Source organism: Triticum aestivum, chromosome 3D, assembly GCF_018294505.1.
Source record: "Triticum aestivum cultivar Chinese Spring chromosome 3D, IWGSC CS RefSeq v2.1, whole genome shotgun sequence".
NCBI lineage: Eukaryota > Viridiplantae > Streptophyta > Magnoliopsida > Poales > Poaceae > Triticum > Triticum aestivum.
The window spans coordinates 181,029,376-181,042,125 of NC_057802.1; the positions used below are offsets into that span (position 1 = coordinate 181,029,376).

The 12,750-nt window shown below is 44.3% G+C and overlaps 1 protein-coding gene across 1 annotated transcript; it reads right to left on the reverse strand.

Annotated features, from left to right (window-relative positions):
- Positions 1–3,808: 3,808 nt before the first annotated feature.
- Positions 3,809–5,689, reverse strand: LOC123074460 (transcription factor CSA). The gene is made up of 3 exons (XM_044497307.1): positions 5,302–5,689; positions 4,470–5,006; positions 3,809–4,295 (listed from the first exon to the last, which is right to left on the reverse strand). The coding sequence occupies exons 1-3, from the start codon at positions 5,540–5,542 to the stop codon at positions 4,108–4,110; spliced, it is 966 nt and encodes a 321-aa protein (XP_044353242.1). The 5' UTR covers positions 5,543–5,689; the 3' UTR covers positions 3,809–4,107.
- Positions 5,690–12,750: the final 7,061 nt, after the last annotated feature.

Sequence of the window (12,750 nt, forward strand, 5' to 3'; positions counted from 1 at the left end):
AGTAAATAAGAGCTCTGAAGTCCTTAAGGGACTTGTGGTGGAGGTGTTTCTGCATGTTTTTCTCTATATGCCACGAACAAAGTCGATGCCACACGTCAGTAAGGACCTTCCTGACGGCCCTTATCATGGCCGCGTCTCCGTCTGTAATTACAGACCTCGGCTTCTTCTGACAATGAATTCTCAAGAAGGTCTGCAACACCCAAACATATGTATCCTCCGTCTCATCTGACACAACAGCACAACCGAACACAGTGGTGCAACGATGATTGTTTAGACCAACAAAAGGTATGAATGGCATTCCGTACCTATTCATCTTGTAAGTGCTGTCGAAGACGATTACATCACCAAAGTCAAGGTAATCCCGACGTGACTGAGAATCACACCAGGACATGTTCTTCAGCTTGCCTTCTGCGTCAACAGTGTGCTCAAAGAAAAAGTCTGGATCCCTTGCCTTTCTCGTCATCATGATACCAATCGCAGTGTCCACATCACCCTTTGCTAGCAACTTCATTTTCTCCCTATAACACATGTTATAAAGCTTCCCCCTCCCGAAACCAGCCCGTGCATATGATCCATACCTACTAACGAAGTTGTCATAAATCTAATGTTTTTTGAGCCCAACACCTGTCATTGCTAAGATCTCGAGCTTCTGGTATTCCTTTATCTGATTATGAGATCGAAGATATATAACTTCATCCGGTCTAGCAAGAGTGTGACTATGATCATCGCTGAAACTACTGACATACCAAATGGAGCGCTCTCTGTCAAGCTTCATAGTTAGATGGGCCTCGCAATAGCACCGAGTCTCCGCTCTCAGCCTGCGCTTCTTCCCTTCCATGGTACAAAACTTGGCATGTCGTTTCCCAGCCCTTGAACACAGAAACCTCCTCAAGCGCCTACGTGCGTCGATACCCTTTGCATATTTCAAGTTGTCCTTCCTAATGCTGAATCCACGCTTTTTCGCATAATCGTTATAGAAATCATATGCCTCCTCGTCTGTCCTGAACGTCGTGGACATCACCGTCCAATGCATGTTCAGTGATTCTTGTTGGTATTCATCGTACCCAGTGTCAAAATTGCACTCATCACCATCGGCATCATCATCGTTTTCGCACGCGCCACCAACCTCTCCCTGGAAAAAAATTACAAACAACCTTATATGTCAGTAAATAGTTGTATAAGGACTATCATATGTACTCACTTTCCACTACTTACTTTGCTCGAGCTGTCATTATAAGATGCATCAATATCGTTTTCGTCATTGGCATCATCGAAAAAATTCCACTCATAGTACCCTTCCACTTCCATCTGCGCAAATTGTAAATATGATATGTAAGATTTGATGCGTTTTCCATGTCACTTAAAAAAACTACAATACATAAATCTAAACCTACATGGCTTCCGCTTTCAGCATATGAATCATCTACATCCATATCCTCATTGTCATCATCCCCTCCTATCTGTGCAAAGTCAAACATGTTATTGTCATCGCAGATGCTTGTATTTAATATGGTTGACAACATGCAGACCACTTACATTGCCAATGTAAGACTCATCCAAACTCATATAATTTTCGCCGTCATGTTCGTCTTCATCCAATGACAATGATCCATCCTCGCTACCGCCATCATCACTGTCATATCCTATTTCAGCCTCAATCTATACACGTTCATATATAATCAAAGATCCATTCAAACATCACGTAAAATCTTCGCAATTAAAATCCGTTTTTAAATCACTATGCCAGCGCCTCGCGTACCTCGTTGCCTTCGTCAGACATGAGAATAGTGTTGGGATTCGCCGGAGACTCGACGGCAAACAGCTACGAGCTGGCGGCGGCGGAGGCGTCTGCCCGACCGAGGCGGTTGTCGGCATCTAGTCACACACAACGCGAGGGCGAACAGCACGCCGGGCTGACGACGGGCGGTTCTCGACGTCCAGTAGCGCCCGATCGGCCAGGTACTGCCGGAGATGACGGCGGCAGTGGCGGTGCCTGAGGTGACGTGAAGATAGGGTTCGCCCGATCGGTTTTTTTAATCACTCGGGCGTACGCAGCGGGGCGGGCGTGCATGCGGGCGAGCGTACACCGGGCGTGGGCGCGGACGGGCGGGCGTACGCGACAGCGCCGTACGGCGACGCCGGTGTGCGTACGGCGGGCGGGTATTTTCATACGGCGTGTGAAATGACCGCCCTACCCTTTATACGTTTTGGGGGGAGGGGGTTGTACCGAAGGGCGCCTCCATGCAATAATCTTTACGACAGAACAGAATGATGCCTATACTCTATTCAGCTTAACCAAAAGGGTAATATGTTTAATGCCATACCTATCCCGATTAGCACAACAGTATTATGCTTTCCCTCTGAAGCAACCCATTGCAGGCAGGCCGGGGCAAAGATCTGTGGTAAATTCAACTACCCAAGAAAAAAAGGATGCCTGTGTGAAGTTGTTCTACGGTAATTTTCATTAAACAAAATAGATATGTACAAACTACAAACTAACAGCAAACAAAGGATGCCTGTGTCGTTGTGATCAAGTAAGTTATATCATTTTTTTTGTATCAGATGCAAAATATATACCGGAGTAGCTAGCATGCATGTCTGAAGACAGGACTTGACCTGAACTACCAAATGTAGTATAAGTTGAGATTTTTACTTTGCTGGAGTGGATTCGGACGTGAGACTGTCAGGTCACAGACACACATAGGCTGACCCAGTCCAGTCCTCCTTGGTGCAACTATAAAACATGATGACTGCACGTCTTCATCCATCCATTCAGCAGATCAACAGGCTCGCTCGATATTTTTGCTGTACACCTCCGAGTGTGTGTGTCCATGCATGCCAGGCCCAGGGTGGTGTATGGAATGGAGCAACAGATAAAAGAGTTTTCTTTTTGAGAGTAGGAATAGATAAAAGAGCAAGTCCAGTCAAACATGGGCAGAACCGGCACTGTGGGTGGTAAAAACTGGTGAGAAACTCACATTGCAGTGATTGCTCGCTGCACGGTTTCTTGGTCAGTTGAGATATCAGTTTTGGTTTTAGCATTGACCGTGTAGGTTGGTTGCAGTTGCAGAGGCCATAATTAAGACATGATTGTCGCCGGTGATGAGGCGAGCAGGCAGTTGCAGGTAGCAGCAATTACAGAAAGCGAGCGAGCGAGTGACGAGATGAGCAACTGGTAACGGAGTCAGAAGAGAAGAAGCAACGAGATGCTGTTGCAACAGCAGTTTCGTTGGCTTGCAAAGGCGTGCGTGCGTGCGTGAGGATGCATGAGGCGAGGTCCTCCTCCTCCGCCCAGGCACCATCCATCCGTCCCCGCCACGGCCACCACCACCACCAGGCCATGCTCACGCGCAACAGTCCAACGGAATCCCCCGAGACCACGCCCGTCCGCCCGGCCCCGACCCGCCCCGCCCCGACCCGACCCTTGAGAGAGAGAGAGAGAGAGAGAGAGAGAGAGAGGGGAAAATGACTCGTCGTTCTTGTTGATGAATGCAACAAGAAAGAAAGAAAGAAAGAAAGAAAGGAAGGCTCGCCGCTGCGTTCACATACTCGTCGTACGCACCGATCACGCCGGCCAGGCCGGTCCGCTCCTAGTCCTAGTCTTCTTACTCCTAGTGCACCGGCTTAGTAAACTGAGTGAGCCATTAATTTGTTTTTCTCTCGCCGTCGCCAGCGGCTGGGTGGGCACCGACAATGGAATGGAACGGACAACAACGGACATATCAAATGCTCGTTGCTGCAGGGGGGCAATTTTTGGTTATTTTCTTGCTTCTTCGGCACAAACAAATGGAATAGAGACAAGAGGACATGAAAGAAACTAAGTTCGGGTTGCCACCATTACATTACATTACATGACATGCGACTTCTTTTCCATCTGAATAAGTACTGTAATCAGCAGCAAAACTGAGGAGGAGTGAAACCAGAGAGGTCACATTCATCGCCATAAATAAAACTACTTAACTCCTCATCCTCCTCATCTTCTCCTAGTCTGGTTCTTCTAGACTCTAACCTTGCTTAACTAGCTAGGAAGGATTGGCCGCCTCCCTTAGGACGACGACGATGATGATGATATCGGCCTCCACCTGTACACCGCACCGCCCCGCCCGGTCATGTCGAGCCCACGCCCAGGAAGTCGAAGAAGGGCAGGCTGAGCTTGTCGCCATCCTGCTCCTCGTGCTGCTGCTGCCTGCGCTGCTGTTGCCGCGCCGACGAGGACGACGGGGCGGAGAAGGCGGAGCGCGCGCTCGGCGAGAACGCCTGGGTCACGGCGTGAGCTTGCGGAGCCATGTCGTAGCCTGCACCAAAGACCATCATGTCAGTCGGACTCGGATCAAAACGCTGGCCATGTCCATGTCCATCTCCATGTCCATGTGGAGGACTGACGACTGACGACGCAACAAAACAACAACAGCTTGGGGGGCTTGGGACTTGAGCCTTGAGGGCAAGCATGCAGCGAGGGAGGCACGTACCCTGGTGGTGGTAGAAGCAGGGGACGGCGGCGCTGCCGGAGCTGAGGGAGAGGTCGGTGGTGCAGGTGGACGCCGACTCGTCGGACTCGCCGCCGCTGTAGGCGCGGCTGGCCGTGGCCGTGGCGGCCTTGCTGTACACCCCGGTTGCTATGGCCACCCCCATGGCGAACGGCTGGAGCGGCATGGGAATGGGAGAAGCCCCGTGGTGCTGGTAGTGGTGCTGGTGCTGGTGCTGGTGCTGGAGGAAGACGCCTGGGTAGTGCGGCGCCGGGGCGATGGAGGAGGAGGAGGAGGAGGCGGGCTTGGTGCGGCGGCGGAAGGCGCCGGACTGCTCCCGCTGCCTGCGGGCCATGAGGACGTGCCAGTGGTTCTTGACGGCGTTGTCGGTGCGGCCGGGGAAGAGGCGGGCGATGAGGGCCCACTTGTTGCCGTAGGCGCGGTGCGCCGCCATCAGCCGGTCCTCCTCCTCCTCCGTGAACGCCCGGCGGTTGATCCGCGGGTCCAGCTGGTTGAACCACCGCAGACGGCAGCTTTTCCCTGTTGGCCGACATCACCACAAAATAAACCACGAACGAATCAGGCACAACCCACGATCACCATTGCGTTAACCGCAACACACTCCAAATTAATACTAAAATGCATGTTTTTACTTTTACAAGAAAGAAAGAAAGAAAAGAAGTTATCCACACGAAACGGAAGATGGTTGCAGTAAAAGAAACCAGTAGTAGGAGTAGTTCCGTTTGCGCATTCAATGCATCTTCGAATCCGAAATGAAACAGCATTGCATCGGAGGAACTCCACATATTAGAGGTTGTTTTATTTTTCTTATTACCTGATCTGCCGTCGAGCTTCTCGGCGATGAGGTTCCAGTTCTGGGGGCCGTACTGGCCGACGAGTTCCTTGAGCCTGGCGTCCTCGGCGGGCCTCCAGTGGCCCCTGGAGCAGAGCTTCCCCTGCCCGCCGCTGCCGTCCTCCGCGTCGTCCACGTCCGCGGCCGCCTCCTCCTGGTACGGCGCCGGAACCGGAGGCGGAGGCGGAGGGTGGCTGAAGTAGCCATTCATCTCACGAGCCATTCTTGGTCTCTCTCTCTCTAAGGTTCAAGGAGGATTGGAGAGGGGTATGCCTTAAAGGGCGAGGAGCGGGAGGGTGAGTGGTAACGGAAGAAGAGAGGAGAGCGAAAGGGACAGCTTCTTGTTTGCTGTTGATGCCGCTGCGAGGGGAGTCCCTCTCTAATATAGGAGGTGGAGGCGGGGAGGAGGAGGCCGCCTCCTCTCTTCTCTTGTTCTTGCTTCACCACCCGCAACAAAATGCCAAACAAGAAACCAATTAATGCCTCCTAACTTTAACTTTATATCTCTCGGCTAAGCTTACCACTAATTGGTTTTTCCTTTTCTTTTCTTTTCTTTTACGGTGGTAACCTTGTTTTGTACAGCAGTTGTATTGTTGGGTGCTTGGGTCGGATACTCGGTTTGGTTGGGTTTGGGGGCTTCCCTTACTTTGAGACTCATGGCAAAAGGGTTGGAAAAGAAGGGCAGAGAGAGAGAGGGAGAGAGAGATGGTTTTATGATTCTTTTTTTGGGTTCCAGAGGCCACTCGTGTGGGTTTGGGGAGTCCAATCCCAACCACTACCAGGGGCCGGGGTGGAACTTTGTCCCTTGCCACCTTGACAAACCCACCGGAACGCCCCTTCCCCCTATGCGCACCCCGTAGCATACCCACATTTCTTCATCACATTACTATGCGTCGTATCTATATCCATCTCATGCATTTACTACTTCTGCTCCCCTTATTTATGTCAAATATACGCCAATATTGAGCGCAAGCAGGGTTACACATCCTGTGTTTATGTTTGCGGATATGGCTGACAATTGCTATATATCCCAAGGCTGCACTTTTGCTTACTACTATTAGTAGTTATTAGTAGATGAATATTTCAATATCTTTTCAGTGCTGCCGAGTCAAATATTTGAAACACCTAAGCAAAGCAAGCAAGCTACCAAGTTTTTGTAACTCAGTCATCTACACCTTCCCCCACACAAAAAAAATCTACACATTTATGTAAGACCAGGGGATTGCTTGCCATTCAGATAAGTATAGTAACCGTGGTCAAAGTATCGAGCGAGGTTCAACAATCTATAATGTCCGCCCCCACGAACCACGGCGGGAAGGATAGCAAAAAATGGTTCTGGATATTTTAGAAAAAAAGAAACACAATTTAGTAGGCGAGGAATCGGATTTCAGATGGCGCAAGCGACAAAACCTGATTGGTCACATATGCCACTAATAGGTTTAAATAATCGCAGAGTAACGAACTAACGAGAACGACAATATATCATGCTAGGTTCAACAATGTATGTAATGCCCGTTGCATGGTGGGTTGGGTCGTAGAAATGGTTCAAACAATTTGGAAGTAAGACAATTTAGTAGGGGACCGACCAGATTTCATATCGTCATAAATAACGGTAGGAGGTTTATGTAGTCAACAATAAGCACTGTCGAGGACAACAAGATAACTACTTCATTACTCAGTTGATAACGGTAACCTGACATGTCGTGCTAGATAAAAATTCGAGGATAAGACCAATAGCAATGACTTTAGAAGTTTCCAAATATTTGATTTCATTATTTTTGTAGTTGTAGGCGATGACGCACGACAAAACCTTGTTTGCAATATGAGGTTTTCGTAATCACACCATTAACATACCAACAAAAATGACAAGCCACTGAAGTTAGTATCGCTAACCGGGCACATAGAGCAAGACACAAATTTTCAAAGATAAGACCGGTAGCAATGAAATTAAGAGAATTAAAACGGGTAAAACAATAACAACCCCAATTGGCTATAGATGGTAGTAGGATGTTTCCGCGATCACGAAAAGAACACAATAGCGAACACGACAAGCCCCTTCGTTGCTCAGGAATCCAATTCGTAACGGTAACCGTACATCACGTTAGGTACGATTTTGCAAAGCTAAGGCTGGAATCAATGCCTTTACGAACTTCCAAAGAATTTGTTTATTTTCCATGTTTATTTAATTGCAGCAAATGATGTAACACAAACTAGTTTCTCATAAAGGCTAGTAGGAGGCTTCAGTAGTGCAACACTGATGTTGTGCTGACCATGCTTGTCCACATTATTGTTCGGAATCAAAATGAGTAATGATAACCATATACATCACGCTAGAAACAATTTTACAAAGGTAATCCTAGTAGGGATAACTTAAATTGTTATTTCCAAGGGTTCGGCTAGTAATGTTCCATATTGAAATTTGCAGAGATATGACCACTAGAAATGACTTTGAAAGCTACCAAAGAATTCATTTTGTTGTTTCCATAATTGTAAGAGAGGACTCATGACGAGCCTTGTTGGTCATAACTTGCAATATGAGGTTTTCTCAATCAAAACAGTAACAGAATAGCAATAATGCTAATCCACATAATTAACTAGTTATGTGAAAATCCTTGTCCCTAGGTTTGTTGTGGTGATCAATGACATCATAACTCAAGGGATAAATGAATGTTCAAATCTATTTCAGATGATGTCCCAAAAGAGGAAACTGCAAAGACCTTAGGTGTGAACGTATTTATGTGTTATACTAACAGCCATATGAGGCTATAAATAATGCTCGTGGGATTGGTATAAGGGTATCTATCTCTCTCATCTATTCTCTCATCCCTAACCTAGACCACCCGAAACCCCAGAATCAACAGCATGGACCATAAGAGACTGATTTCGTCCGAACCAGCAACCAGAGCAGAAATTGGAAGTTGGATTCAGCCGTTGAAAAGGAAATGATGAAAGACGAAATCGGAGATGGAAAGAAGAATTACTATGCTTAGTCATATCTAGCCAGTAATGCACTTGATGTCGCTTGAACTACGTCGGTATTTCCCCAAAGAGGAAGGGATGATGCAGCACAACTACGGTAGGTATTTCCCCCAGTTATGAAACCAATGTATCAATCCAGTAGGAGAACCAAGCAATAAGGGGTTGTCAATCCCTTTTCGGGTAACGGCGTGAGAAATTGTCAAGTTGAAGGGATAAAATTTGTGATAGATTCGATAAATAGATCTCAAATAAACACGAAATAAAAGATGTAAATAAAAATGCAGCAAAGTATTTTTGGGTTTTTGGAATAATTGATCTGAAAATAAATGCAAATAAAAATAGATCTCAAAGGCAAATAATAGATCAAAAAGCAAATATGATAAAGAATATACCCGGGGGCCGTAGATTTCACTAGTGGCTTCTTTGAAGAAATATCACACGGTGGGTAAACGAATTACTGTTGGGCAATTGATATAAAATTGATAGTTATGACGATATCCAGGCAATGATCAATATGTAGACATCACGTCCAAGATTAGTAGACCGACTCCTGCCTGCATCTACTACTATTACTCCACACATCGACCGCTATCCAACATGCATCTAGTGTATTAAGTTCATGGAGAAATAGAGTAATGCAGTCAGAACGATGACATGATATAGACGAGATCTATTCTTGTAGGAATATCCCCCATCTTGTTATCCTTAATAGCAATGAAACATGCGTGTCTTGCTGCCCCTTCTGTCACGGGGAAACAACACCGCACGATCAAACCCATCACAAAGCACCTCTTCCCATGGCAAGAAAAATCGATCTAGTTGGCCTAACTAAACCAAAGATTCGAAGAAGAAATACGAGGCTATAGATAATCATGCATATAAGAGATCAAAAACTCAAATAACTTTCATGGATATAGATGTGATCATAAACTCACAGTTCATCGAATCACAACAAACACACCGCAAAAAGGGTTACATCAAATAGATCTCCAAGAGACCATTGTATTTAAAATCAAAAGAGAGAGGAAGCCGTCTAGCTACTGCCTACGGACCCGTAGGTCTATGATGAACTACTCACGCATCATCGGAGAGGCACCAATGAGGATGATGAACCCCTCCATGATGGTGTTTAGATTGGATCTCGTGGTTCTGGAACTTGCGGCGGCTGGAATTGTGTTTCGTCGACTCCCCTAGGGTTTCTGGAATATTTGGGGATTTATAGGGCGAAGAGGCGGTGCGGGAGGCCACCGAGGTGGGAACAACCCACGTGGGCGCGCCTGGGCCCCCAGGCGCGCCCTGGTGGGTTGTGCTCCCCTCGGAGCCCCTTTCTGGTGCTTCTTTGGCCCAACAGGTGTCTTCTAGTCCAGAAAAAATATCCAAAAAGTTTCGCTGCGTTTGGACTCCGTTTGGTATTGATTTTCTGCGAAGTAAAAAAATAAGCAAAAAATAGCAACTGGCAATGGGCACTATGTCCATAGGTTAGTCTCAAAAAATGATATAAAGTTGCTATGAAATGATTGTAAAACATCCAAGAATGATAATATAACAACATGGAACAATAAAAAATTATAGACACGTTGGAGACGTATCAGCATCCCCAAGCTTAATTCTTGCTCGTCCCCGAGTAGGTAAATGATAAAAACAAAATTTTTTATGTGGAATGCTGCCTAACATGTTCATCACATATTCTTTTCTTTTGTAGCATGGAAATTTGGACTTCTATATGGTTCTAAGCAATAGTCGAGTTTTGACATGAAGATTTCAATACTCAAGCATATTAACAAGCAACCACGTCTTTCAAAATATCGACACTAAAGAAAGTTATCCCTAGACCATCATGCTCAATCATTGATCAATTCATGAAACACACTCGCATATTAGCTACGTCCAATGCTCAAGTATGATCATAATGCTCCCTAGTTGGTGCTTTATAAGAGAAGATGGAGACTCGCATAAAAATAAAAATTACATAAAGTAAATAGAAAGGCCCTTCGCAGAGGGAAGTAGGGATTTGTAGAGGTGCGAGAGCTCAAAGCTTAAATTGAGAGATTAATTTTTTTAGAGGCATACTTTTCCCGTCAACGAAAACGATCGAGTAATTCCCAACACTTTCCATGCTAGATATACCATAGGCAGTTCCCAAATAGAAAATAAAGTTTATTCCTTTTGCCACCTTTCTTTCACATTCCACGGCTAGCCGTATCAACGGGTACCGTCCATGCCAACACTTTCCAAGGAATATATTATTTGACAACATAAAGTAAATTTCTTTTTCATTTCGGGACTAGGCATCCCTATTACCGCCGTACTCTTGTACAATGACAAGTGAATAAACACTCATCTTGAGAATGACACATCTAGCATGGAGAATATGGGTCACCCCCTACCGCTTCATGAGCGGTACGAGTACAAAAAAAGGAAATTCATTTTGAAAATTAGAGATGGCACATAGAAATTTCCTTAGAACGGCATGGAAATACGACATCTAGGTAGGTATGGTGGACTCATATGGTAAAACTGGGTTTAAAGATTTTGGATGCACAGGTAGTATTTCTACTTAGTACAAGTGGAGGCTAGCAAATAGATTGAGAAGCAACCAACCAAGAAACGAAAAATCACATAAGCGAGCATTAAGCATAACTAACACCGAATAATGCACCATAAGTTGGATGTAATTTCATTTCATAACTATTGACTTTTGTGCTTGCATAGGGAATCACAAACCTTAACACCAATATTCTTACTAAAGCATAATTACTCATCAACATGACTCACATATCACTATCATCATATCTCAAAACTATTACAAGGAATCAAGTTTATTTGGTCCAATGATCTTCATGAAAGTTTTTATTATATCCCTCTTGAATATCTATCACTTTGGGACTAGTTTTATATTGCTTTTGATAAGCTCAAACAAATTTAAGTGAAGAACATGAGCATAAATTTTTTCTTCTCCCAAAATAATATAAGTGAAACATGAGAGAATTTCTTCAAAAAATTACTAACTCTCAAATAAATTTAAGTGAATCCAGAGAAAATTTCTTCAAAAATATTAAAGCACACCATTCTAAAAAAGATATAAGTGAAGCACTAGAGCAATTCCATAGCTCAAAAAAATTAAGTGAAGCACATAGAGCAATTCTATCAAATCATATCATAATTTTGGCTGTCTCAAATAGGTGTGTCCAGCAAGGATGGATGACACAAACTAAAAAGCAAAACAAGAAATATAATACAAGACGCTCCAAGCAAAACTCATGATATGTAACGAATAAAAATATAGCTCCAAGTTAAATACCAATGGTCGTTAGAAGAAAGAGGGGGTGCCTTCCGGGGTATCCCCAAGCTTAGTTGCTTGGTTGTCCTTGAGTAATAACTTGGGGTGCCAAGAGGCATCCCCAATCTTAGGCTCTTTTCACTCCTTATTCCTTCATCCATCGTGATCTCACCCAAAACTTGAAAACTTCAATCACACAAAACTTAACAAAACATTCGTGAGATCCGTTAGTATAACAGAGAAAATCACCACTCTAGGTACTATTGCAAACCCGTTCATATTCCATTTTTGCATTATATCTAATGTATTCTAACTTTACCATGGCTTATACCCCCCCGATACAATCCATAGATTCATCAAAATAAGCACACAACGCAAACAAAACACTGTAAAAAACAGGACAGTCTGCAGCAATATGAAAACTTCATATACATCTGTAACTCTAAAACTTCTAAAAAATTAGGACAACGTAGGAAATTTGTATATCAATCTTGTGTAAAAAATGCAGAATTTTATCATGCTTCTGTGATTTATGAAAATTATTTTACTGGGTGCAAAATTTTCTGTTTTTCAACAAGATCAAATCAACTATCAGCCAACATGATCCCAAAGGCTTCACTTGGAACAAATACTAATTAATACATTAAAAACATCATAATAAAAGTAGAATAATTGTGCAAACACTGAAGAACAGAAAGAACAAGGCAAAAATAAAATTTATTCGTTGGGTTGCCTCCCAACGAGGGCTATTGTTTTATGCCCCTAGCTAGGCATAATGCATAGAGTCAAGTAGTGTCATCTTTGGTTCTAGATCCATAGGATGCCCTTATGATTGATTCATATGGTGGCCTAATTCTTGTTCTAGGGAAGTGTTCCATACCCTTCCTTGGTGGAAATTGAAATTTAATATTGCCTTCTTTCATATCAACCACGACACCTATAGTGCGTAAAACGGTCTACCAAGTATAATAGGACAAGACGGATTGCAATCAATATCAAGAATTATTAAATCTATGGGCACATAATTCCTATTTGCAAGAATAAGAAAATCATTAATTCTCCCCATAGGCTTTTTAATAGTAGAATCCGCCAAGTGCAAATTAAGACAACATTCTTCAATATCGGTAAGACCAAGCACATCACATAAAGATTTCGAAATTGTGGAAACACTA

Coding starts and splice junctions, on each gene's coding strand:
- LOC123074460 (XM_044497307.1), bottom strand. CDS start 5,542: ATGGCTCGTGAGATGAATGGCTACTTCAGCCACCCTCCGCCTCCGCCT. Junction 5,007..5,301: donor GAAGCTCGACGGCAGATCAG/GTAATAAGAAAA, acceptor GTCGGCCAACAG/GGAAAAGCTGCCGTCTGCGG. Junction 4,296..4,469: donor CTGCTTCTACCACCACCAGG/GTACGTGCCTCC, acceptor TCTTTGGTGCAG/GCTACGACATGGCTCCGCAA.